At 59.1% G+C, this 24,369-nt stretch overlaps 1 protein-coding gene across 1 annotated transcript; it reads right to left on the bottom strand.

Moving 5' to 3' along the window:
• Window positions 1-4,053, bottom strand: MRGBP (MRG domain binding protein). The gene is made up of 4 exons (XM_011232974.3): window positions 3,815-4,053; window positions 1,788-1,869; window positions 1,382-1,456; window positions 1-950 (listed from the first exon to the last, which is right to left on the bottom strand). Exons 1-4 carry the CDS (start codon window positions 3,914-3,916, stop codon window positions 769-771), a joined length of 441 nt encoding a protein of 146 aa, XP_011231276.1. The 5' UTR covers window positions 3,917-4,053; the 3' UTR covers window positions 1-768.
• Between the last annotated feature and the right edge of the window lie 20,316 nt (window positions 4,054-24,369).

Consider the following 24,369-nt stretch of genomic DNA (forward strand, 5'->3'; position numbering starts at 1 on the left):
CCGCTGCGTCTGTGCTTTAATGGTCGGCGCTCAGACGACAGCATCTCAGTCGCCCCAGCCGCGCACCTCCCTCCACACGTTCATTTGGTCTGTTTGCAAGTTACCGGGAGATACAAAAATAGCCCGTACAAACTCTGTTTCCGGCATATAAAAACCGAGCGGAAAGTGTCTCAGCAATCGCTACCCTAACACAAAGCATCTCGGGAAAAATACAACACAGGGTTAACTTCTGCAGTATTTTTTTCATATAAAACACTAGTAAAATAGGCTTCTTAAAAATTAAATAGTGAAATACCACCAAATTATATACATCGTTACAGTACAAGTGAATGAGGCAAAGTATCCAGTTCTCGGTTTCTCCGGCGCACGTGCGGCAGGGTGGCCTGAGTCTCTTTCTCCTGAGGGGGCAGCCGGTTCAGGAAGAGCGGCTGACAGATGGACACGCGGACGGACGGGAAGAGCCGAGCTGCCCAGCAAGACCAGCGCTCCTCGAGGACACAGCAGGCACCCTGCCTGCCACTCCAGCTGTCCTGCCCGTGCCCCGCGCTCTGCTCCGTGGAGCCCGGCTGGGGGCACGGGGTGGGCAACAGGGCCCAGACGCCTGACTCCCGGCTCTCCGCACTTGAGCCGGTCTCTCAGGCCCCCGGAGCCCCAGGGGGTTGCACTGGGCCCTGTGGGAGCCTCATGTGCCTGAGGGCAGGTGGTGGGCTGCGGGCGTCCATCCGGGTGACAACGGCGCCCCGGCCCCCTGCCGTGGCTGAGCCACGACTACGTTCGGCGCCGCTTGGCAGCGCTGGGGCTGGAGGGGTTGCTGTTTGCCGTCAGGACTTTGTCGGTGACCCGGCTGCGCTTCCGCTTGTCCGCCCCTTCCTTGGACCCCAAGTCCGAGGGGTTCTTGTCTTTGCTGGACTTTTCCGTTGCTTTCCCCAAGCTTCCTGAAGACGAAAAAACTGGGAGACAAAATCATTTGGCTGAAAACAGAATGTCCAGAATTTTATTTCGTCTTCCCGCTAAGTTATAGACACCTGTATCTACACACACGGCCCTCTGCGCTGGGGCCACCACGGGGCCTGCAGAGCCAGGTCCTCCAGAGGACGGCCCTCTTGTGGCCCCAGAACCCTGCCCACCCGCTGTCCCTGCCTCGTGGGGCTCGGCCTGTGTGCGCAGTGCACGCTTTCCATCCACCTGACTGGGTGCCGGCCCGAGGCCACCCCAGGGCCTGCCTGCGGTGTGGGCCGCCCACGCCGCCACACGAGGCTCCCTCCCAAGCGGGTGGGGGAGCGGACGGGGCAGCTCTGGCCGCAAGCAGACTAGACACCCAGGCTGGGGATGTGGGGCTGTGCGCAGGGCCCAGGGGAGGGTCGGGGTGCCCCCCACTCACCATCGTCCGCCCCGCTGTGGGGGTCCACATCTTCCTTCATTTCCTCCTTCATTTCTTCTTCAATGACCACTTTTCCTGTGGGGCGACAGCTGACGTTTACCAAAACGGTGGGAGACGTGGCCCTGCCCAATGCTGCGGACGGCTCAGGCCGGGGACGGCTGTGTGTGTGGTTCTCAGCTGCCGCCAGGCCGCTTTCAAAGAGAGCCGACTGTTCTTGAACAAGTTCCCTCCAGTCCCCGAGGCTCCCCAGACCCCCCCCCCCACCCCGTCCACCTGGGCCAAGAATCACCACACCAGCGACCCTCACTCCTCCCTGAGGCTTGTGACCTTCACCCTGACACCACTGCTCTCGGCCCACGTCCTGCCTTGTCATTCCCGAACCAGACCCGACCCGCCGGAGCCTCACCTTCTCGGACTTCGTGGATGATTTCTTCTGGAAGGACAAAGTTCCTCTCTGGGTTTGGGAACGGAAGAATCTCAGATTCGTGCTGAAGGCAAAAACGGCAATTTTTGTTATAGAAACAAGGAAAAAAATGTGATTTTAGCAAGTCATCAAAAACATTTAAGACTCAATTTAAGAACACGGGATGAAGGCCCACAGTCTCGGACGGCTGTGGAGGTGGGCGTAAGCGGCTGAAGAACATTCTTTCTGCTCGTGGTCTATAAGCTGGGCTTTTCTAATAGACCCGCAGAAGGCAAAGCTACAGTGCCAGCCGCCAGCAGGGGTCACCTCCTGGCATCCCACCAGGGCAGTGGCGGAGGCAGTGGTCAGGATGCCCCACAGCTGCCCCAGTGCGGCTCCCTCCCCACCAGCGTGCGTTCAGCAGTGGCCGCCCAAGGAAAGGCCGTGGCGTCTCCGGTCCCGTCTTTGTGGGCACGTGCTCACAGGCACAGGCGGTGCGGGAGAGGCAAGCCTCCACCTGGGAAACCAGGTAAAGCTAAGTGGTGTCAGGGACACCAAGCATTTACTGGAGTCCACTTGTCCTACAGGTCCCACAGGCCAAAAGGGACAGAGACCCTGGAGACACAGGACCCCCGGAGGAATGGAAAGGGGAGCTGGCAGAAAAGGTCTGGACTGTGACTGAGCAGACACGGCTCCTCTGGGCAGCCTGGGGGCTGTGTTACAGCGAGCTGCTAGCCTGCAAATGTGCTGCTCAACGTCTCCCGGAGCTTCAGAAACTCCATGGCTCCTGGGCCTGTGGGTCCCCCTGTGGCGGGGGCCACGGACTCGTACTGCCAGGGTCCCGCCTGACCCCGGCAGCAGCCCGAGGAGCGTGGGGGTCTAAGGAGGTGACAGCCTTGACGTCTTGCCTAGTCCCGAACAAGGGATAGGCGGGGAGAAGCTGAGGAGAGGGGAGAAGGGCTGCCTGTCCAGGACCGAAATCCCCGAGTGGTGCCCCGCAGCAGTTCCCCAGGGTTGTGTGGGCCTGGTGCGGGGTGTCAGTGTCTGTCTCCTGCGCTGCACCAAGAGCTCCTCCAGGACAGGGACCCTGCCACCCTCACATCTGTGTCTGGCTTCTGGCCTCCACTGTCCTAGAGTCAGGGCCCCGGGAGTCTGGGGACCAGGTGACCCCACGATGTGACAGGTGTGGGGGTGAGGCCCCCTGTGGAGCAGCCCCTTCAGCATAGCAGCTGGTCCTTGCTGTGCTGCTCCCAGAACGCTTCCTGTGGGCCAAGCAGTCAGTCCCCAGAGCACAGCTGTCACCTTTATCCCCTCTCTAGGGTATGACAAGGAAATGCAAATGACCTGCCCACAGCCAACAGAAAGCAAGGGCAGCACTGGGTCTGGACAAAGGCCTCAGCTGGGAGGGCTGGTGTGGCCCTGAGTCAGCCAGGGACGCAGAGCCTTACCTCACCCCAGGACAAGTTCCTACCACTCTGTGCGCCTGTAACTCCCACTCCCACTCCACTCTCCAGGGGCCCTGGCCTCCTCTCAGCATCTTGACCCACCATCTCCTGCTGCCACAGGACCCTGACACCTGCTGGCCCTCTGTGGGAACATCCCTGTTCCTTTGGGCCTTCCTGGTCACCTAGTGGAAGCTGCCTGCCTTCGGATGAAACTAGCTGGGGGTCCTGTGAGGACGGGGACCCTGTCTGCCTGGTTCTCACAGAAGCCACCAGACTCACCCGACTCAGACTCGGATCCTGTTGCCTTCCTGCCTAGAGCACTCTGGGGCCTCCGCCTCCTCCCACAGGCCTCAGCTCCCGGTCATCTCCCTGGAGAGACTCTCACTGACCACCCCGCGTGAAGGACGTCCCGTGAGGGGAGCCAGCGATCGTCAGCAGGTTTGGGTTTTAGTGAAACTACTTGGAGCCCCTTGTTTAATTCCTGCTGCCCCCTGGGACGTGCACAGGACAAAGAGCCCCCTAAAGACAGGGCCTGGCAAACACTGAGGAGGAGCTGGGTCTGGGGGAGAGGGGGACCTGGCTCACCAGCGCCTGCATGTCATACATGGTGCTCAGATGGTCCCAGATGACCTTGGATGGGACCTGCCGACCAATGTTCTGGCTGAACTTATCCCGGATACAGATCATGTGGAAGTGTCGGTTCACACCTGTGGGAGAAAAGAGTCAGCCTGGGAGGAGGCGCAAGCAGCCAGTAAGAGGGGAGGGGAGAGGCGGGAGGCAGGGGTCAGGAGAGTGGTGGTAGGACATACAAAGGGAGGGTACAGGACCGGGAAGGGGTAGAAGACTATAGGCAGGGGTGGGGTTAATGGGATGGGGGTGGGAGGGGTGGGCACAGGAGGGGACAGAAGAAGGATATTGGGGGGAAAAAAAAAAAAAAAAAAAAACAGAGAGAGGGTACAGAGAATGGAGGAGTATGGAAGGGGGAAGGAGGGGACAGAGGGAGGGTACAGGAGGGGGCAGGGTCGCAAGCTCCACTGACTGAGCCAGCCGGGAGCCCCAGATCATGTAGACATTTCTTAGGGGTGCAGAGCATAATTACTTGGAAAACATTTATGAAATATTTCTGAACACTCATATTGTGAAATACTCTATAGCAATAGAAAGAATGAAGAAGTTCTTTATAGCTCATGAGAATGATTGCTATATTGAGAATGATATATTAAGTAATAAAAGCAGGCTATAGAACAGTATATATCTGCTGTACTACCATTTATGTAGGGAGGTGTGTGTGTGTGTCGGGGGGATATTTCTAAAGGATACTTGAGAAACTAGTAACTTTGGTTGCCTTCTGGAAGGACAGCTGGGTAGGAGCTGGGGGACCAGGGTGAGAAGATTTTTCTCTTTGTCTTCTGTGAGTACTTTTATAATACCTATTTCCAAAAACAAAACAAATACTACCACCACCAAGAACCTCATGTGTTGGCTTTCCCCCTTCTACCTGGAGCACGTGCAGGTGTGTAGGAGGGGAATGCTGACCAGGTAGTTCTAACGTGCGGCCTGTTGCCCTGCATNCAGGCGCAGCTGAGGGGCGGCCCCCGCGGCGCCCTCTGGCGGCCGGGCCCCGCGGCGCAGCGCGGTCGGCACGCGCGGACTGCGGAAGCGCTCCGGTGGGGAGGTGGTGGCGCCGACTGCACCGCTCCGGGTTCGGCCCCTCCGAGCCGTGCACTCCGCGGGGCGGGACTGCAGCCGCACTTGAGACTGAGGCGCTCCAGAAGAAGAGCAGGCAACTGACCACGCCTCCCGGCCTGGGCGCCCTGCAGCTTCCACTGCCCCGGCCCGACTTCGCGACCACGGGCCTCCGTGGAGGCTACTGCCCCCCAACTCGGCCCACGGCGGAGGCGGGGCCTGATCCCGGGGCGGGGCCTTCCCCCAGGGGCGGGGCCAAGGCGGGGCCGCGCCCCGGAGGAAGTCCCGCGAGGAATCGACGCGTTACCCAATCAGAGCCGCCGGCTCCGCTCCGCTCCTCCCCGCGGGCCGCGCCCCGCCCCGTCCCCAGGCCACGCCCACCGGTGCTGGGGCCCGGCTGCGGCCGCAGGGAATGCTCCTCGCCTCCCTCCGTGTGTAGACTCTGGCCTGGCTTCCGGGCTAGGTGCCGAGCGTCTTTAGGCCTTAGTTTCCTCCTCCGTGCAATGAGATCCGTAACGGCGCGTTCCTCAGGGGGACTGCTGAAGGTCGGGCGCCCTGCCCCCTGGCTGCTCCCGTGCCCGGGCCTGGGCCTGACCCGGACACACGCTCAGCTCAGGCTTCCCGATGAACTGTTGGTGCCGCTCTGCTGAGCGCTGCCCTTGGCTGGTGCGGGCTCTGGTCAGCCCCACCCCCTGGGACAGCCCGGTGGATCGGAGTGGGCTCAGTGGTCTGGGGCCTGAGTCCTTTCTGCCAGGGGGGCTGCTGCCGATCGAGTTCTCTCCATGACGCCTGGGAGATGTGGCCCTTGTGTCTGGGGGTCAGGAGAGCACCCTGGGGTGGTGACCTTGGACCTGAGAGCTGAGGGCTGGGACACAGGCAGAGGGACGGAAGGAGAGGCATGTATGGCCTTGGGTGCCAGAAGGTGGCTTGCAAGGGGGAGCCCAGTTGAGGGTCCAGGGGGACCAGAGCAGGGCAGGCCTGGCAGGCTGGGGAGGGAGCTGGGTCATGGGTGGTGGCTTCTGGAGATCAGTTCCTCACTCAGTCCTTGACCTTACCCTCACCCCCACACAAGAGGATCCCATCTTGTCCCTCACGGTCCTGGTCCTGCCGCTCAGCCAGTGTTCTGCGGTGCCCATGCTGCCTGCTTGTCATTGCAAACCATTGGTGACAACTTGTTCAGCGTCCACCTTCCTTGCCAGCTGTCAGTCAGATCCAGGGGGCCAGGGCTGGTCTGGCACACAGCAGGTGGACAGTGACCAACTGACCAACTATCTTGATCACTGAGGCCAAATGGTCCCCCTGTCCCCCCACTGCCACCTGTGTCATCCACATCTTCAAAAGATGCAGTAGGCCTCCAAAATATCTTAATCCCAGCAATGGGGGGCTTGGACCCCAGATGGGAAACACCTAGGTCCTGGAAAGGGATCTCTCCCGTGGCCAATGAACACACGAGCCATCTGGTTTATTCATCAGTCTTGTATGAGTCTGGCTACTGTAAATTATTCCCAAGACCAACTCTGGGTTCTGCTCAAGTGGAGTTTCTTGCCTGGGAAGCTGATGTCATCTCTGGAACGTAGTGACCGTCGCTTATCAAAGGCACCTGTCCTCCACTCCCAAGGGGACATCTGGATCTTGATTGTGAGAGTGGGGTTCAGACGAAGGAGAGTTTGGCAGGCTTTGGTCAGACATGCCCTTTTCTGTCTACCTTCCCTTGGGCACACTGTCCTCACCTCTGAGTCTCTGGGACAGAAATGGAATCCTACCCTAGCTTGGCTGGCACTGCCCTGTGGGCCGCCCCTCTCTGGTACACATAGTGGAGCTCACCCCCCAGACACCGGAGGAATACGCTGATAGAGAAAGCACGGCTCTCAGAGTTGGGAGGCCAGCGCCAGGCCCCACTGGCTCACGTCCACCTGCTCAACCGTGGGCCTCCTCGGGCCTTGTCCTGACATCTGGACATCAAGGGAGGCAACGTTATCCCCGTTCCTGGGCTGAGCGGCCCAGTGGCCGCCAGCTACGGTGGCAGAAATTTCCCATCCAGGGGCGCCTGGGTGGCACAGCGGTTAAGCGTCTGCCTTCGGCTCAGGGCGTGATCCCGGCATTATGGGATCGAGCCCCACATCAGGCTCCTATGCTATGAGCCTGCTTCTTCCTCTCCCTCTCCCCCTGCTTGTGTTCCCTTTCTCGCTGGCTGTCTCTATCTCTGTCGAATAAATAAAATCTTTAAAAAAAAAAAAAATTTCCCATCCAGTGCTAGCTGTGGCTCACAGCCCACACATCACACCTCTAGGGGGCGTCTCCCACCCACTGTTTGGACCCAAACCAGCGCTCGCATCTCAGAAACCTGCAGTCGGGAACCAAGTGAAGGCTTTTTTTTTTTTTTTTTAAGATTGTATTTATTTATTCATGAGAGGCACAGAAAGAGAGAGAGACAGAGACAGAGGCAGAGGGAGAAGCAAGGTCCCCACGGAGCAGGGAGCCTGATGTGGGACTTGATCCCAGGACCCTGAGATCATGACCTGAGCTGAAGGCAGACGTGTAACCGACTGAGCCACCCAGGTGCCCCAAGTGAAGGCTTTTCCTGTTCCCTGGGCACTGGGCCAGGAAGCCAGTCATGGCATTTTGAAAAGAAAGTCCAATTCTTCACACGGGGCATATGAGGAATCGCCATGATGACCCCGTTTGTCCTGCTCACTGTCTGGTCAGCAGCTTGATTTGTCTTGAAAGAGAGAGACTACCAGGCCTATAGCATCCCATCTGCCTCTCACTGAAGTGAGCCCCGTGAACGAGGGACAGGGAGGCCCTGTGCCTGCTGGCGCTCCTTAGGGTTTGTAGGGGGAGTGAACGACTCGGGCCGTGATGGCCAAGGGCAGACCCCAGACCCTGGCTTCCCAGGCGCTGATTTTGTGGGTGCAGAGGACCCTCAGGTAAGAACACACAACAACCGATTTCATCACCTCCCACCTTGATGGGTAAGTCCTTTGTGCACGGTGTGCTATGAAAAGCCACGGGGGCCTCGTGGGGTGCATTGCGCACTTCCTGTCCCTGGGCTCTGCGACAGACCACACAGAAGAGGGCTAAGTTCTAGCAGCTCTCATCACATGGTGGGGGGGGGTGTCAGAAATGCAGATTCTCCCACAGGTGCATATGCACGCATGAACGCGCACGCACATGCGCAAGCACGCGCACGAGCGCCGCGCTGCTGAGTCAGAGCCTGGGGCCCTGCGCTCTGCGGGAAGCAGCCCTCCAGGGTCTTCACGTGAGGACCACAGAGGGGGCTCTCCCCAGCAGCCTCTCCTGCAGCTCTCAAGTGGCCTTGAGGCGGGGTGGGGGCCAGGCTGAGCTGCTTTGGATCATCTTTTCATTTTCCAGTGTCCTGGGGAAGCTGAGCCTCCTCTCTGCTGCCTGTCAGGGGACCCGTGGCTCCCAAGCCCTTGGTCATCAGAGCCAGGCCCTGAGGACAGCTGTGAGCACAGTGGCCACACCGGTGACTGTAGGGGCCAAGTTGTCAGGAAGAATAAGCTGGTTAATTTTTGCCGGTGGCTATTATTCTCCCCTTTGTATGTGGGGGAAACTGAGGCACAGGAACGCCGGGTAAATGGTCCGCTATACCAGCCGGGGAGCCGAGCTTTGCCCTGTGGAGGGCCAACCCTGTACACTCTCACCTTCTCCGAGAGTGGGGGTCCCGGGGGACAGCACTCCTATTTCGTCCCCCCTGCAGGACTGACCAATCTGCCCCCCTCCTTCTCTTCCCGTGGCCCCGAAGGAGCCTATGGGCCAGTCTGCAGGGTCCCCTTTGTCCAGGACAGATGTCGGCGCTGAGGGCTATGGAGAGCATGGGCAGAGGTGCAGGGAGGGGAGCCCTCCCAGGCAAAATGTTCTCAGCTTCTCGGCTAGACATGGTCCAGCCCTGGGGCACAAGGAGCAGACCGTTGATCTCTGGAGGCTGGTATTTTATGGATGTCGGCCTTGAAGACCTCCTGCCCCCAAAATGACTCAGAGACAACTCCAGCCCTGCTCCTGTCCCATGGAACCCCAACACCCTCTGTTTTTTTTGAAATGAAGGCATTTGCCGGCCATCTGATGGCAAGTGTCTTGCAGCATTTCTGACTGTTGCCCCCACCTCCTTGGATCTCCGGGAGCCCTGGGACAATTCCGACCTCCAGAATGCCCCCTGTGCCCCTGCGCTTTCCCCGAGCCAGGCTCTGCCGCCTCCTGGCTTCAGTGCAGCTTCCGTGCCCTGGGAGGGGGTGGGGGCAGGGTTTGAGGGCCGTCAGCTGGAGCCCTGGGTGGGACGGACCCCGGAGGGGACGTGCACTGAGGCAGAAGGGCCCACCTGCTGGGCTCAGAGCCCCTGCCAGCCTGTATCCTGGTCTAGTTCGAGGACATAGTGTCACGGGCGCAGGTACACAGCTCGCCAGAGGGAGATGTGCGAGCGGCCCAAGCCAAGCGAAGGGAGTGCGGGAGGGGGCGCACCACTCCCGTGGTTCTGTGGAAGGGCTCGGGGACAGAATTCCCTCCCCCAGCACCTCACACTTGGTCACAACATTAAATGCTGACGACCAGCATTGCCCACTTACGGTCCCTCCACAGAGCGAACGAGGTGTCCTGGGCTTGCCTCGGAGCAGAGGGCATGCGCCCCTTAAGGCAGCGGGGTGGGCCACAATGCCCTCCAGGGCGGGCAGAGGTCAAGGCAGCTGTCCCGCCGGAAGATGAAGAATAATGCTGCAACCAAGGGAAGCTGGGGAGGGGGGGTTAGGAAGGAGATCGGTGCCCCGGGCACAGCTCTCTCAGAGCGTGTATACACTGAGACCAGGACGTAAAGGGCCGCAGACGGAACGCTCCCGAGGAACGGCCCCGCGCCGCTGGGGCACTGGTGCCCGGACAGCGGAGTGAGGGCTGACACACACACACAGCTCTGTCTCATGCTATGCCAGCCGGAGCCCCGAGGCCAGGGTGCCGTCTCTGCCCAGGCTGCGTCCTCCCTGGGTGCAGGGGTGGGGGGCTCCCTCCAGCTCCTTCATGAGGCCTCCGATCCCATCCCGGGTGCTCCACACGACCTAACCGCCCCCCAGAGACCCACGTCCTAACACCGGCATCCTGGGCGTGAGGTTCTCAACATAGGAGCTTCACGGGGACACAGGCATTCAGGCCATAGCACCCAGAAGGATTAGGAGGAAGCCTTCGATGGAGCCCCCGGGGAGTGGGGCAGGTGGCGGGGGGAATGGGGCCAGTGTGAATGGGTGAATGAGGCTCGCGGCTCAGGCGGAGCCTGGTACACAGCCAGAAGACTGCTCCACTGTCTAACCTTCCCCACCCACTCGGTTTTCACTTTTACTAAAAAAAAAAATGAGAATACACAAAGAGAATCATCTCAAATGATCCAGAAAAAGTATTCACAGAGAGAGAGAAAGCAAATAAGGCAAGATGTGAGCCTGGGGGCACATGGGGCTCTTGCCTAAGACACACAAGTGCTTTTGCTCAGCTCCAAAGTATTTTAAAGTAAAACTTCAAATATGTAAAGATTGGAAAGGAAAACAGACACATGAAGGAGACCTACCCCAAAGGCAGCTTTTTACAAACAGCATTTGTCTAATTTCGTATGATTCATTCTGGAATCCTGGCTTTCTTGGTGCCCCAGGGCAAGCGTTTCTGGCCAAACGAATCCCAAACCTGCTTCTTAGAATGAAATCACCTTCATTTCACTTGAAGTCCACAGTGTTGATAGATGGAGGTGGTGGTCAGTGTGGACGAGCACGTCCGTGCACGTACACCCTTCCTTGGGCAATGGGGTGTCTCTGCCAGGACCACACAGATTCAAAGATGGGGAATGGAGGGCCTCTGGGGAGGACGTTGCTCTGAGTTCCTGGGACTCGTGCAGAGAAAGGTTCCAGCACTGGTTCAAGGAAACGCACTCCAGAGGGCCAGCTGCCCCTTGGTTTTATTATTTTTTATTTTTTAAAAAGATTTTATTTATTTATTTGACAGAGAGACAACGAGAGAGGGAACACAAGCAGGGGGAGTGGGAGAGGAAGAAGCAGGCTCCCAGCGGAGGAGCCTGACGTGGGGCTCGATTCCGGGACTCTGGGATCATGCCCTGAGCCGAAGGCAGACGCCCAACGAACAACTGGGCCACCCAGGCGCCCCCCCTTGGTTTTAGACAGGAGGGCGAGCCCCCCCTTGCCCTGTTACGGGGCAGCCGAGGACCCCCTGTGGCTTCCAGCAGTAGCAGAAACGACCATGTGATCTTACGCCGCTGGTCCCCCCTGGAGCCACCACAGTCCTGGTCACTATGTGCTCTGTCCCAGGATGGAGTATTTGCAGAGAGCTGCCCGAAGATGGACATGCATCCTCTGTGGTCAGCCGTGATGGCCATGGCTCTGGTCCACCTCTGGGCACTCAGCTCCCGCCGGCATCTGTAACACATCGCAGGGCAGCCTTTGCTCAGGATGAGTTTGGGGAGCAGAGGAGGTGATGACCCAGGATGGCCCTGGCATGGCAGGTGTTGGCCGCAAGTTCTCTTCGATAGTCACTGCTTCCACACACCCCCGTGTGTGCCCTGGGCTCCCATCCTGTCGCGGCTGGAGGGCATCTTCCTCGCGCCTCTTTTCGGAGACGCGTGGGGTGGCAAGCAGCAGAAGGGACCCTGACTGGCATAGGGGGTGGAGAATGACAGAGCGCCCTGGGCTCGCAGAGCTGAGGGGAAGCGGGGGTGCCCTGCGGCAGGTGAGGTCCCCGTTCTCTGACTCTCTTCCTCTAGTCTGGGCGCTCACGCTGATTAGCACCCTGCTGGGTGGGTCTTGGTGGGAAGAAGGCCTTTTCTTAAGGAAAGCTGAGGTGCTGGGAGAGAGGCTGTGACTTCAGGTCATGTGAGAATGAGCGTCCCACTGTCTCACTGGGGTTTGAAGGGCAGGGGAAACAGGAGAGCTAAGCAGGCCCTACAATCCGTACACGGAGCAGGCATCTCCGGCTGGGGCCTCCCACCTGGGTTCCCTGTCCTGGAGCTCTGTACACCGGGTCCCCAGGCCCCATGCTCGGTCTCGACACAGGGCACCCGCCTGGGCCTGGGCCAAGTGCTCCTACTGGCTCATCTCTGAGGCTGGTGAATCAGGCTAGGTCCCAGTGACTAGCTCGTGCTCATGCGGGGTTAAACTGGAAATGCTGGACCTCCCCGAGACAGACTCCAGTCTTGGGATGATGCAAGTTGGGTTCAGAGCCAAGCACCCCTTCTGGTACGGATGGTGGCTAGCCAAAGCTGAGAGCTGTCCTCAGCCACCCGTGTTCCAGGCTGCGTGGAGGGCTGCAAGCTGGAGCAAAACAGCAGGCTGCTTAAGCCAAAACCTAGGAGTGCCAGTTGGGGCCTGGCCTGCCTCAGCCTGGTGAGCTGATCCCCAGAGCCCCGGGGTCATTCCAGAGCTCCCAGCTGCCATACACAGGCCCCCTGAGCATGTGACAGTCTGCTCGCTGGGGAGCTGCAGGAAGGCGTTGCTTGTGCCCCTGGCTAGGACCTGAGCAGAATCTGTTTTCCAGTAAAATCCAGGCTGGAGAGCCACGCTGGCATTGCTGACGCCTCTGGCTTTGGTAAAGTTCTTGGGTTTTATCTAGGGAGGCTTGGCAGGTGGACAGAAATTTGCATACTTCCTCCGGGACTCACCGCCGGCCTCTCCCTGGGGCCACCCTGGTCTGAGCACGGCAGGCGAACCTTCTGCCACAGTCTCTGGGCCAGAACGAGATTGTTGACAAGCCCCGAAGGAACCTGGCCCAGGTTCCTTGAAGTGCACTGGGCTGTGGGGGCCTCTGTCTGCGTCAGAGGGGAGGATTCAGGGAAGAAGCCCACTCCTGCCAGCTGCCCTTGCAGGCTTGGGATGTGTTACTCGCAGGCCCCCACCCCTCCCCGAAACTCCCAGTGTGGGACACAGAGCCCCTTCCCTCCCTGCTGTCAGGGAGAGGTTACAGGCAAGGATCTGGCCGTATCACACTGTCCCATCAGCAGACACGTCCTCACCCGGAGGCCCCGGGCTTCAGTTGCAGGGGGGTCCTTTCTTCCCTAGCTCGGGAGCTTCTCCTGAAGAAGTGAGGAGGACGCTGCCCAGAACTGGGTGTGGGCTGCTTGCTTCCTCACCTGGTCCTGGCCTGGGGTGCTGGGGGGCTGCTGCCAGCCTTGTCATCCCACACCCCTATCCTTCCTCCTTCTCCTTCCTGCCAGCTCCCTCCCACTGTCGTGATGAGGAATACACCCTTGCTCTCTGAGGCCACGCTCCTCCCTTGCCCCCGTCATCATCCTGAGGTGCATAGTCTCCCCCACTAGGATGGCCTGTGGGTGGGAGGTCCCTCCTACGTGAAGCCCCTTACTGAGGGAGGAACCATCTAGGAGCAGCAGGCCAACAAGTGGTGGGAAGGGCTTGGCTGTCCAGCCTCTGGCCGGGCCTGCCTGGGGTTCCCTGTTATGACCGACCACATGGGGTCCGGGGCTTGGCCCATGGCTGATTTTCCACGCTCACGTTCTGCGGCCGTATTGCCGTCCCACTCCCACTTGAAGCTGCTGGCAGAAAGTTCTAACTGTGATGTGTGTGCTCAGTCCATGTCCGTGGGCACAGCTGTTCAGTCCATCTCCGTGGGCACAGCTGTTCAGTCCATCTCCGTGGGCACAGCTGTTCAGTCCATCTCCGTGGGCACAGCTGTTCAGTCCATCTCCGTGGGTGCAGCTGCCACACTCAGCACAGTCCTCATTTCCAAATGGAAATTTCCTTGGCAAAGTTTGGCAGGCCCTGGCCTTGTTATTAGCTGCTGTTTTGGCTCTACAGGCAAGAAGCTTCCTCATGTCGCCTCTCTGCAGAGAGAGGGACAAGACAATCAATGGGAAGAGCAGTGGCTTCTTCACCATCCAACCATTGCCCATCCATCCATCCATCCATCCATCCATCCAACCTCTATCCACCATCCATCCATCCGCCCACCCAACCATCCACCCGTCCATCCATCCATCCAACCATCCAACCATCTGTCCATCCATCCAACGNGAGCAGTGGCTTCTTCACCATCCAACCATTGCCCATCCATCCATCCATCCATCCAACCATCCAACCATCTGTCCATCCATCAACTCTCTATCCACCATCCATCCATCCCCCATCCGCCCACCCAACCATCCACCCGTCCATCCGTCCATCCATCCATCCAACCATCTGTCCATCCATCCACCCTCTATCCACCATCCATCCATCCCCCATCCACCCATCCCCCAACCACCATCCATCCATCCATCCACCTGTCCATCATCTGTCCCTCATCCATCCATCCATCCATCCCACAAACATTGAAGAGGTGCTCGCTCTGTATGTGCCAGTCACTGAGGATTGCACACAGCTCACACTGGAGAGAAGAGAGAAAGGTGATAAGAAAACATAATACATTGGTAGTGAAGAAAAGCCTAACAAGGCTGAGGCTGGTGTGTGGGCAGCAGTGGGAGGCCCCACTGCCCTGAGGCCCCAGGGTGCTCACATGGGGTTCTTCTTCGGGACCATCTTTCCGCATATCTGACAGCTGTTCCTCCGCCTCGGAGCTGTGGGTCCCAGCCCACTTTGCCCGCTTGCTGCAGCGTCGTGCTGAATGACACAAATACTTTTCTGTGTTTCATTGTTTCCCAACACCCTGATTCTCGGCCACTGAGAATTCTGTTTCCCGTAAAAATCGACACTTGATTTCCCGTGAAACCTTCTCTTTCCTCCACCTGATTGCGAGGTCGGGAATGGTTGTCTCTGTGGGGTGTGGGCCTCCGCCCGTGTCCAAGTTAGACAGCTCAGCAGCCTCCGTGCGGAACGTCCGGGAAACCCCGACTGACGGAGGGAAGCCATCCAACCTCACAGGGCAGACACAGGCCAAGCCAAGATGTTGGACCAAACTGTTTCCTGTGCATTTTTTACATAACCGGCTCAATTCCAGGACTCAGAGAGCTGGCGTACCCCCCAGAGGCGTCAGTCTCCCTCTGTGTTGTTGAGAAATCACCTGGAGCATTTCCCCCTGGACTTGCATCAGAAATGGACCCAGAACATTCAGCCCATCCATACACAATGTTTCCAGTGACCTCAGTGCTGGTCCTGTGTCACAGCTGGACACTGGGGGTCACAAAGGACACTTCTGGGAAAGCCAGAGTCTCAGCAGGAGTGGCCACCGGAGCAGACGAGGGCAGCCGGCAGCCGCAGTGTGAAGCCACAGAGGGAAGTGGCTGGCAGGCACGGGCCCCAGCCAGGGCTCAGTCAGCTTAGAGCGTCTGTCCTCCTGTGTCTGCCTGCTGCCTTCCCTGTCCACTCGCCAGTGACCACGCTGTCCTGGCCCATCTTGCCCTCCAGCCATCTTGCTCAAGAACAGTGCTCAGAATGCCATGGAGAGCAGGACCTGCTGGTTTGGGAGCTCAGACCTGTCCACGCCTTGGAGATAGGGATCCAAGGCCCCTCCCCATGTGACCCATGGCCCCCAGCTCAGATCCAGGATGAGCTTGCTTAGGACCAGGCAGGGGACGGCTGCAGAGCTCCCAGAATTGGAGTGCACCTGCAGGGAGGGCGCTGGGGCCTCCCTGGGTCTGGTGGTCCCAGGAATGGTGATGTGTGGATGCAGCCTCCGCCCCGGGCCAGGGGAGGAGCTGAGCTCGGGCTTCATGAGCAGGTTGATTCTTCCTACACGTGCACGCAGACAGATGCACTGGGACAAAGCTTTCTCAACAGCAAAAGACTGAAAATAACTTGCATTGGCATCGGTAGGGCCCTATTTGCAGAGTCATAGCAAAGCTGCACAGCGGGACACTGTTTCCATTTCCTACTGCTGCGCAAGTCCCCACCAACACAGCGGAGTCCAAGAGCGCCAGTTACTGTCTCAGGTTCTGCAGGTCAGCGGGCCGGGGGGCTCAGCTGGGTCTTCTGCTCAGGGTCCCCATGTTGAAATTGTGGTGCCTCCAGCTGGGCTCATATCGGGAGGCTCCGGGAAGAAGGCGTTGCCTGCTCACCCAGGCTGTGCTCAGGGGCCAGGTCTTTGCGACCGCAGGACTCAGTCCCCGGTCCTCGCTGGCCTGGTCCCTGCCGGCCGCGGTCGGAGGTTGTCCCCAGCCTCTCTGGCTTGGGCCTCTGTCTCCATCTCCAAAGCCAGCAAAAGCGGCGGGATCTTCCCCAGACTCCACATCTCTAAGACTTCCCATCCTGCCTCTGGAGATGCTCAAGAAGGTTCTTGGCTTTAAGGGTTCAGGTGACGATTTTGAGCCCCCCGGGAAGTTCAGGGTATTCTCCTTAGCTTAACGTTGCGGCCTTCATCCCGTCCGCGGGGCCCCTGTGCCCTGCCAGAGGTGCACACGCACTTCCAGGCTCCAGCGATGGAGAGGATGTCCCGCCTCCCATGGACACAGAGCCTTCGCCAGACTGAGGTGCATCCGAGGCCGACAGAGAAGCGTCTGACGCTGCTGTGAGATGTGCAGGTCTCGGGGCTGCCAGAAGGCGGCCCACGTTCTGGTGGCTTCCCCTTTAGGGGGGCGGAAACATCCTCCTGGGCTGCCCCTGGGGAGGCCTTGGGGGGTGGCGGGAGAAGGGCATTTCTCTCTTTGGTGCAGCAGGTCCCGAGGGGGGGGCTCACACGGACATGTGCAGACTGGGAAGCTGTTTTGGGCTCCCTGGCAAGTAACTAATGGAAAGTCACAAAGTCACCTGCAGGCACTTGCCTTTGAAGCACTGCCAGCTCCGCTGGTTTGCAGGTGACCGGCTGTTGTCATGGTTCCTCGGACTACATATGGTGCTGGCTTTCTGGGTGGCTGACCGTGATTATGTGCGTGCTGTGCCGGCTTGCCCCCCACCCCGGGGACTGTGCCGGGCTTCCCTTTGCGTTTAGGGTGTCAGCATCTTGGGGAACAGCACATCCCGTCTCTCGGGGGCATATGGGGTCCTCTTGGAGAAGATGCCGTGTCTACAGTGTGAGAAAGTCAAGGACCCACAACTGAGTAGCTTCAAACTGGAAAGCAGCCGCGTGACGTGAAGAGGGATGGAGGCCAGGCCCGCGGTGTCTGAGTGACTCACGGCCTGTTGGGGAAACAGAACTAAAAACGACATCTGCCAGCCGGGCACTCCTTTCCACCAAGGTAGAAGAGAAAGAGAACGGTGTTGTCGAATGAGCACTAAACCAGAGTGCAGTGTGCAACACAGGCCACCTGCCAGGAGGTGCCAAAGACAGAAGGAAATCGCACCGTTCTCTAGAGCCAAGAACACACAGCCCACCGCACCCACACTCCTCAGCTGGCCGGCTAGTTCTCAAGGGACAGGGGACGCCACAGCTCCGTCCGTCCCAGGCCGTTCATCCTCAACCCACCCGGTAACGGGGTGACCACCTGTGTCAGCTAATTGGCTTTATTGAAGGAAAAACAAACTCTCGCATCTTTAAGGCAGGAGGGAGTTTGGGGTCAGGCTCCCGCCTCCAGGCCGGGGGCGGGGCCACCTTGTCTGAGGATCCATTTCAGAGAAGAGGCTCTCAGGTCCTTGAGAAACGGTCCTGGGTTGTAAGCTGGTGAGAAGTNCAGGCTCCCGCCTCCAGGCCGGGGGCGGGGCCACCTTGTCTGAGGATCCATTTCAGAGAAGAGGCTCTCAGGAGAAACGGTCCTGGGTTGTAAGCTGGTGAGAGTTTTTTTTTAGCTTTTAGAAAGATTCATATACCTCTCAAAGGCACGTACACTTCTTTCGAGAAAGAATTCACAGTTCCCAGTTTTCTGAAGTGGAGGCTGGAAGGAAAGGGGAGGGAGTCTCTTGCCCTCAGAGCAGCAGGGACTCCGGGTTGGGTTTGTACAGCCGGTGCTGCCCCGCCGGGGCCGGGAGCTGGAGCAGGGCGTGTGACCGGCCGGGGCCTTGGCTGCTGGGGCACAGGTGGTCCTGGGTCCAGGCCCCAGCCTGCACGGCTCCCAGTCTGGCCACCCCGTGCAGACTGCCCGACACCCCAGAGCCTCAGTGCCCCCGGGACGCGGCTGTGCTGATTCCTTCTCTGGGGCCGCAGAAGGACGGGGAAATTGCAGGAGATCGGTGAGCACGGATGTCACGCTGAGAGATGCAGCTCTCGGTCATTTTCCTCATGGTTGGTGAGCCGATCACAGAGCGAAAACCCGGTCTGTGCTTCTGGGGAAGTGGGGCGTGCGGGGGCTGCAGACAGACCGCCCCTCTGAGGGTGAGCGGCCAGGGAGATGGGGGTGAGAAGGCAGGTTTTGGGGTCAGGGGAGCAGCAGGAACAGGGTATCCTAGGCATGGCAAGGACCCCCCAGGATTCAGGGTCCATCACGGTCACCACTGTGAGGTGACCTAGACGGACACAGCCTCCCGATCACAAGCTCCACGTCATCACGCAAGGATCCACGTCCTGCCCTTCTTGGTGCTCTGCTGGGTGAGGTCAGGTTGGGATCTGGGCAGGGAAGGGAGGTCAGGACCCTGGGTGGAAAGGGGCCTCAAAATTCATTTCCTCCCCACTCCCACCAAGGCTGGATTCCCAGAGCAGCAGGGGCAGGGGTGACAGACTGCTTGGGGCTCCTTCTCANCCGGGGAGCCGAGCTTTGCCCTGTGGAGGGCCAACCCTGTACACTCTCACCTTCTCCGAGAGTGGGGGTCCCGGGGGACAGCACTCCTATTTCGTCCCCCCTGCAGGACTGACCAATCTGCCCCCCTCCTTCTCTTCCCGTGGCCCCGAAGGAGCCTATGGGCCAGTCTGCAGGGTCCCCTTTGTCCAGGACAGATGTCGGCGCTGAGGGCTATGGAGAGCATGGGCAGAGGTGCAGGGAGGGGAGCCCTCCCAGGCAAAATGTTCTCAGCTTCTCGGCTAGACATGGTCCAGCCCTGGGGCACAAGGAGCAGACCGTTGATCTCTGGAGGCTGGTATTTTATGGATGTCGGCCTTGAAGACCTCCTGCCCCCAAAATGACTCAGAGCCAACTCCAGCCCTGCTCCTGTCCCATGGAACCCCAACACCCTCTGTTTTTTTTGAAATGAAGGCATTTGCCGGCCATCTGATGGCAAGTGTCTTGCAGCATTTCTGACTGTTGCCCCCACCTCCTTGGATCTCCGGGAGCCCTGGGACAATTCCGACCTCCAGAATGCCCCCTGTGCCCCTGCGCTTTCCCCGAGCCAGGCTCTGCCGCCTCCTGGCTTCAGTGCAGCTTCCGTGCCCTGGGAGGGGGTGGGGGCAGGGTTTGAGGGCCGTCAGCTGGAGCCCTGGGTGGGACGGACCCCGGAGGGGACGTGCACTGAGGCAGAAGGGCCCACCTGCTGGGCTCAGAGCCCCTGCCAGCCTGTATCCTGGTCTAGTTCGAGGACACAGTGTCACGGGCGCAGGTACACAGCTCGCCAGAGGGAGATGTGCGAGCGGCCCAAGCCAAGCGAAGGGAGTGCGGGAGGGGGCGCACCACTCCCGTGGTTCTGTGGAAGGGCTCGGGGACAGAATTCCCTCCCCCAGCACCTCACACTTGGTCACAACATTAAATGCTGACGACCAGCATTGCCCACTTACGGTCCCTCCACAGAGCGAACGAGGTGTCCTGGGCTTGCCTCGGAGCAGAGGGCATGCGCCCCTTAAGGCAGCGGGGTGGGCCACAATGCCCTCCAGGGCGGGCAGAGGTCAAGGCAGCTGTCCCGCCGGAAGATGAAGAATAATGCTGCAACCAAGGGAAGCTGGGGAGGGGGGGTTAGGAAGGAGATCGGTGCCCCGGGCACAGCTCTCTCAGAGCGTGTATACACTGAGACCAGGACGTAAAGGGCCGCAGACGGAACGCTCCCGAGGAACGGCCCCGCGCCGCTGGGGCACTGGTGCCCGGACAGCGGAGTGAGGGCTGACACACACACACAGCTCTGTCTCACGCTATGCCAGCCGGAGCCCCGAGGCCAGGGTGCCGTCTCTGCCCAGGCTGCGTCCTCCCTGGGTGCAGGGGTGGGGGGCTCCCTCCAGCTCCTTCATGAGGCCTCCGATCCCATCCCGGGTGCTCCACACGACCTAACCGCCCCCCAGAGACCCACGTCCTAACACCGGCATCCTGGGCGTGAGGTTCTCAACATAGGAGCTTCACGGGGACACAGGCATTCAGGCCATAGCACCCAGAAGGATTAGGAGGAAGCCTTCGATGGAGCCCCCGGGGAGTGGGGCAGGTGGCGGGGGGAATGGGGCCAGTGTGAATGGGTGAATGAGGCTCGCGGCTCAGGCGGAGCCTGGTACACAGCCAGAAGACTGCTCCACTGTCTAACCTTCCCCACCCACTCGGTTTTCACTTTTACTAAAAAAAAAAATGAGAATACACAAAGAGAATCATCTCAAATGATCCAGAAAAAGTATTCACAGAGAGAGAGAAAGCAAATAAGGCAAGATGTGAGCCTGGGGGCACATGGGGCTCTTGCCTAAGACACACAAGTGCTTTTGCTCAGCTCCAAAGTATTTTAAAGTAAAACTTCAAATATGTAAAGATTGGAAAGGAAAACAGACACATGAAGGAGACCTACCCCAAAGGCAGCTTTTTACAAACAGCATTTGTCTAATTTCGTATGATTCATTCTGGAATCCTGGCTTTCTTGGTGCCCCAGGGCAAGCGTTTCTGGCCAAACGAATCCCAAACCTGCTTCTTAGAATGAAATCACCTTCATTTCACTTGAAGTCCACAGTGTTGATAGATGGAGGTGGTGGTCAGTGTGGACGAGCACGTCCGTGCACGTACACCCTTCCTTGGGCAATGGGGTGTCTCTGCCAGGACCACACAGATTCAAAGATGGGGAATGGAGGGCCTCTGGGGAGGACGTTGCTCTGAGTTCCTGGGACTCGTGCAGAGAAAGGTTCCAGCACTGGTTCAAGGAAACGCACTCCAGAGGGCCAGCTGCCCCTTGGTTTTATTATTTTTTATTTTTTAAAAAGATTTTATTTATTTATTTGACAGAGAGACAACGAGAGAGGGAACACAAGCAGGGGGAGTGGGAGAGGAAGAAGCAGGCTCCCAGCGGAGGAGCCTGACGTGGGGCTCGATTCCGGGACTCTGGGATCATGCCCTGAGCCGAAGGCAGACGCCCAACGAACAACTGGGCCACCCAGGCGCCCCCCCTTGGTTTTAGACAGGAGGGCGAGCCCCCCCTTGCCCTGTTACGGGGCAGCCGAGGACCCCCTGTGGCTTCCAGCAGTAGCAGAAACGACCATGTGATCTTACGCCGCTGGTCCCCCCTGGAGCCACCACAGTCCTGGTCACTATGTGCTCTGTCCCAGGATGGAGTATTTGCAGAGAGCTGCCCGAAGATGGACATGCATCCTCTGTGGTCAGCCGTGATGGCCATGGCTCTGGTCCACCTCTGGGCACTCAGCTCCCGCCGGCATCTGTAACACATCGCAGGGCAGCCTTTGCTCAGGATGAGTTTGGGGAGCAGAGGAGGTGATGACCCAGGATGGCCCTGGCATGGCAGGTGTTGGCCGCAAGTTCTCTTCGATAGTCACTGCTTCCACACACCCCCGTGTGTGCCCTGGGCTCCCATCCTGTCGCGGCTGGAGGGCATCTTCCTCGCGCCTCTTTTCGGAGACGCGTGGGGTGGCAAGCAGCAGAAGGGACCCTGACTGGCATAGGGGGTGGAGAATGACAGAGCGCCCTGGGCTCGCAGAGCTGAGGGGAAGCGGGGGTGCCCTGCGGCAGGTGAGGTCCCCGTTCTCTGACTCTCTTCCTCTAGTCTGGGCGCTCACGCTGATTAGCACCCTGCTGGGTGGGTCTTGGTGGGAAGAAGGCCTTTTCTTAAGGAAAGCTGAGGTGCTGGGAGAGAGGCTGTGACTTCAGGTCATGTGAGAATGAGCGTCCCACTGTCTCACTGGGGTTTGAAGGGCAGGGGAAACAGGAGAGCTAAGCAGGCCCTACAATCCGTACACGGAGCAGGCATCTCCGGCTGGGGCCTCCCACCTGGGTTCCCTGTCCTGGAGCTCTGTACACCGGGTCCCCAGGCCCCATGCTCGGTCTCGACACAGGGCACCCGCCTGGGCCTGGGCCAAGTGCTCCTACTGGCTCATCTCTGAGGCTGGTGAATCAGGCTAGGTCCCAGTGACTAGCTCGTGCTCATGCGGGGTTAAACTGGAAATGCTGGACCTCCCCGAGACAGACTCCAGTCTTGGGATGATGCAAGTTGGGTTCAGAGCCAAGCACCCCTTCTGGTACGGATGGTGGCTAGCCAAAGCTGAGAGCTGTCCTCAGCCACCCGTGTTCCAGGCTGCGTGGAGGGCTGCAAGCTGGAGCAAAACAGCAGGCTGCTTAAGCCAAAACCTAGGAGTGCCAGTTGGGGCCTGGCCTGCCTCAGCCTGGTGAGCTGATCCCCAGAGCCCCGGGGTCATTCCAGAGCTCCCAGCTGCCATACACAGGCCCCCTGAGCATGTGACAGTCTGCTCGCTGGGGAGCTGCAGGAAGGCGTTGCTTGTGCCCCTGGCTAGGACCTGAGCAGAATCTGTTTTCCAGTAAAATCCAGGCTGGAGAGCCACGCTGGCATTGCTGACGCCTCTGGCTTTGGTAAAGTTCTTGGGTTTTATCTAGGGAGGCTTGGCAGGTGGACAGAAATTTGCATACTTCCTCCGGGACTCACCGCCGGCCTCTCCCTGGGGCCACCCTGGTCTGAGCACGGCAGGCGAACCTTCTGCCACAGTCTCTGGGCCAGAACGAGATTGTTGACAAGCCCCGAAGGAACCTGGCCCAGGTTCCTTGAAGTGCACTGGGCTGTGGGGGCCTCTGTCTGCGTCAGAGGGGAGGATTCAGGGAAGAAGCCCACTCCTGCCAGCTGCCCTTGCAGGCTTGGGATGTGTTACTCGCAGGCCCCCACCCCTCCCCGAAACTCCCAGTGTGGGACACAGAGCCCCTTCCCTCCCTGCTGTCAGGGAGAGGTTACAGGCAAGGATCTGGCCGTATCACACTGTCCCATCAGCAGACACGTCCTCACCCGGAGGCCCCGGGCTTCAGTTGCAGGGGGGTCCTTTCTTCCCTAGCTCGGGAGCTTCTCCTGAAGAAGTGAGGAGGACGCTGCCCAGAACTGGGTGTGGGCTGCTTGCTTCCTCACCTGGTCCTGGCCTGGGGTGCTGGGGGGCTGCTGCCAGCCTTGTCATCCCACACCCCTATCCTTCCTCCTTCTCCTTCCTGCCAGCTCCCTCCCACTGTCGTGATGAGGAATACACCCTTGCTCTCTGAGGCCACGCTCCTCCCTTGCCCCCGTCATCATCCTGAGGTGCATAGTCTCCCCCACTAGGATGGCCTGTGGGTGGGAGGTCCCTCCTACGTGAAGCCCCTTACTGAGGGAGGAACCATCTAGGAGCAGCAGGCCAACAAGTGGTGGGAAGGGCTTGGCTGTCCAGCCTCTGGCCGGGCCTGCCTGGGGTTCCCTGTTATGACCGACCACATGGGGTCCGGGGCTTGGCCCATGGCTGATTTTCCACGCTCACGTTCTGCGGCCGTATTGCCGTCCCACTCCCACTTGAAGCTGCTGGCAGAAAGTTCTAACTGTGATGTGTGTGCTCAGTCCATGTCCGTGGGCACAGCTGTTCAGTCCATCTCTGTGGGCACAGCTGTTCAGTCCATCTCCGTGGGCACAGCTGTTCAGTCCATCTCCGTGGTGCAGCTGCCACACTCAGCACAGTCCTCATTTCCAAATGGAAATTTCCTTGGCAAAGTTTGGCAGGCCCTGGCCTTGTTATTAGCTGCTGTTTTGGCTCTACAGGCAAGAAGCTTCCTCATGTCGCCTCTCTGCAGAGAGAGGGACAAGACAATCAATGGGAAGAGCAGTGGCTTCTTCACCATCCAACCATTGCCCATCCATCCATCCATCCATCCAACCATCCAACCATCTGTCCATCCATCAACTCTCTATCCACCATCCATCCATCCCCCATCCGCCCACCCAACCATCCACCCGTCCATCCGTCCATCCATCCATCCAACCATCTGTCCATCCATCCACCCTCTATCCACCATCCATCCATCCCCCATCCACCCATCCCCCAACCACCATCCATCCATCCATCCACCTGTCCATCATCTGTCCCTCATCCATCCATCCATCCATCCCACAAACATTGAAGAGGTGCTCGCTCTGTATGTGCCAGTCACTGAGGATTGCACACAGCTCACACTGGAGAGAAGAGAGAAAGGTGATAAGAAAACATAATACATTGGTAGTGAAGAAAAGCCTAACAAGGCTGAGGCTGGTGTGTGGGCAGCAGTGGGAGGCCCCACTGCCCTGAGGCCCCAGGGTGCTCACGTGGGGTTCTTCTTCGGGACCATCTTTCCGCATATCTGACAGCTGTTCCTCCGCCTCGGAGCTGTGGGTCCCAGCCCACTTTGCCCGCTTGCTGCAGCGTCGTGCTGAATGACACAAATACTTTTCTGTGTTTCATTGTTTCCCAACACCCTGATTCTCGGCCACTGAGAATTCTGTTTCCCGTAAAAATCGACACTTGATTTC

The sequence above is a fragment of the Ailuropoda melanoleuca genome, chromosome 13, assembly GCF_002007445.2.
Source record: "Ailuropoda melanoleuca isolate Jingjing chromosome 13, ASM200744v2, whole genome shotgun sequence".
In the NCBI taxonomy this organism is placed as follows: Eukaryota; Metazoa; Chordata; class Mammalia; order Carnivora; family Ursidae; genus Ailuropoda; species Ailuropoda melanoleuca.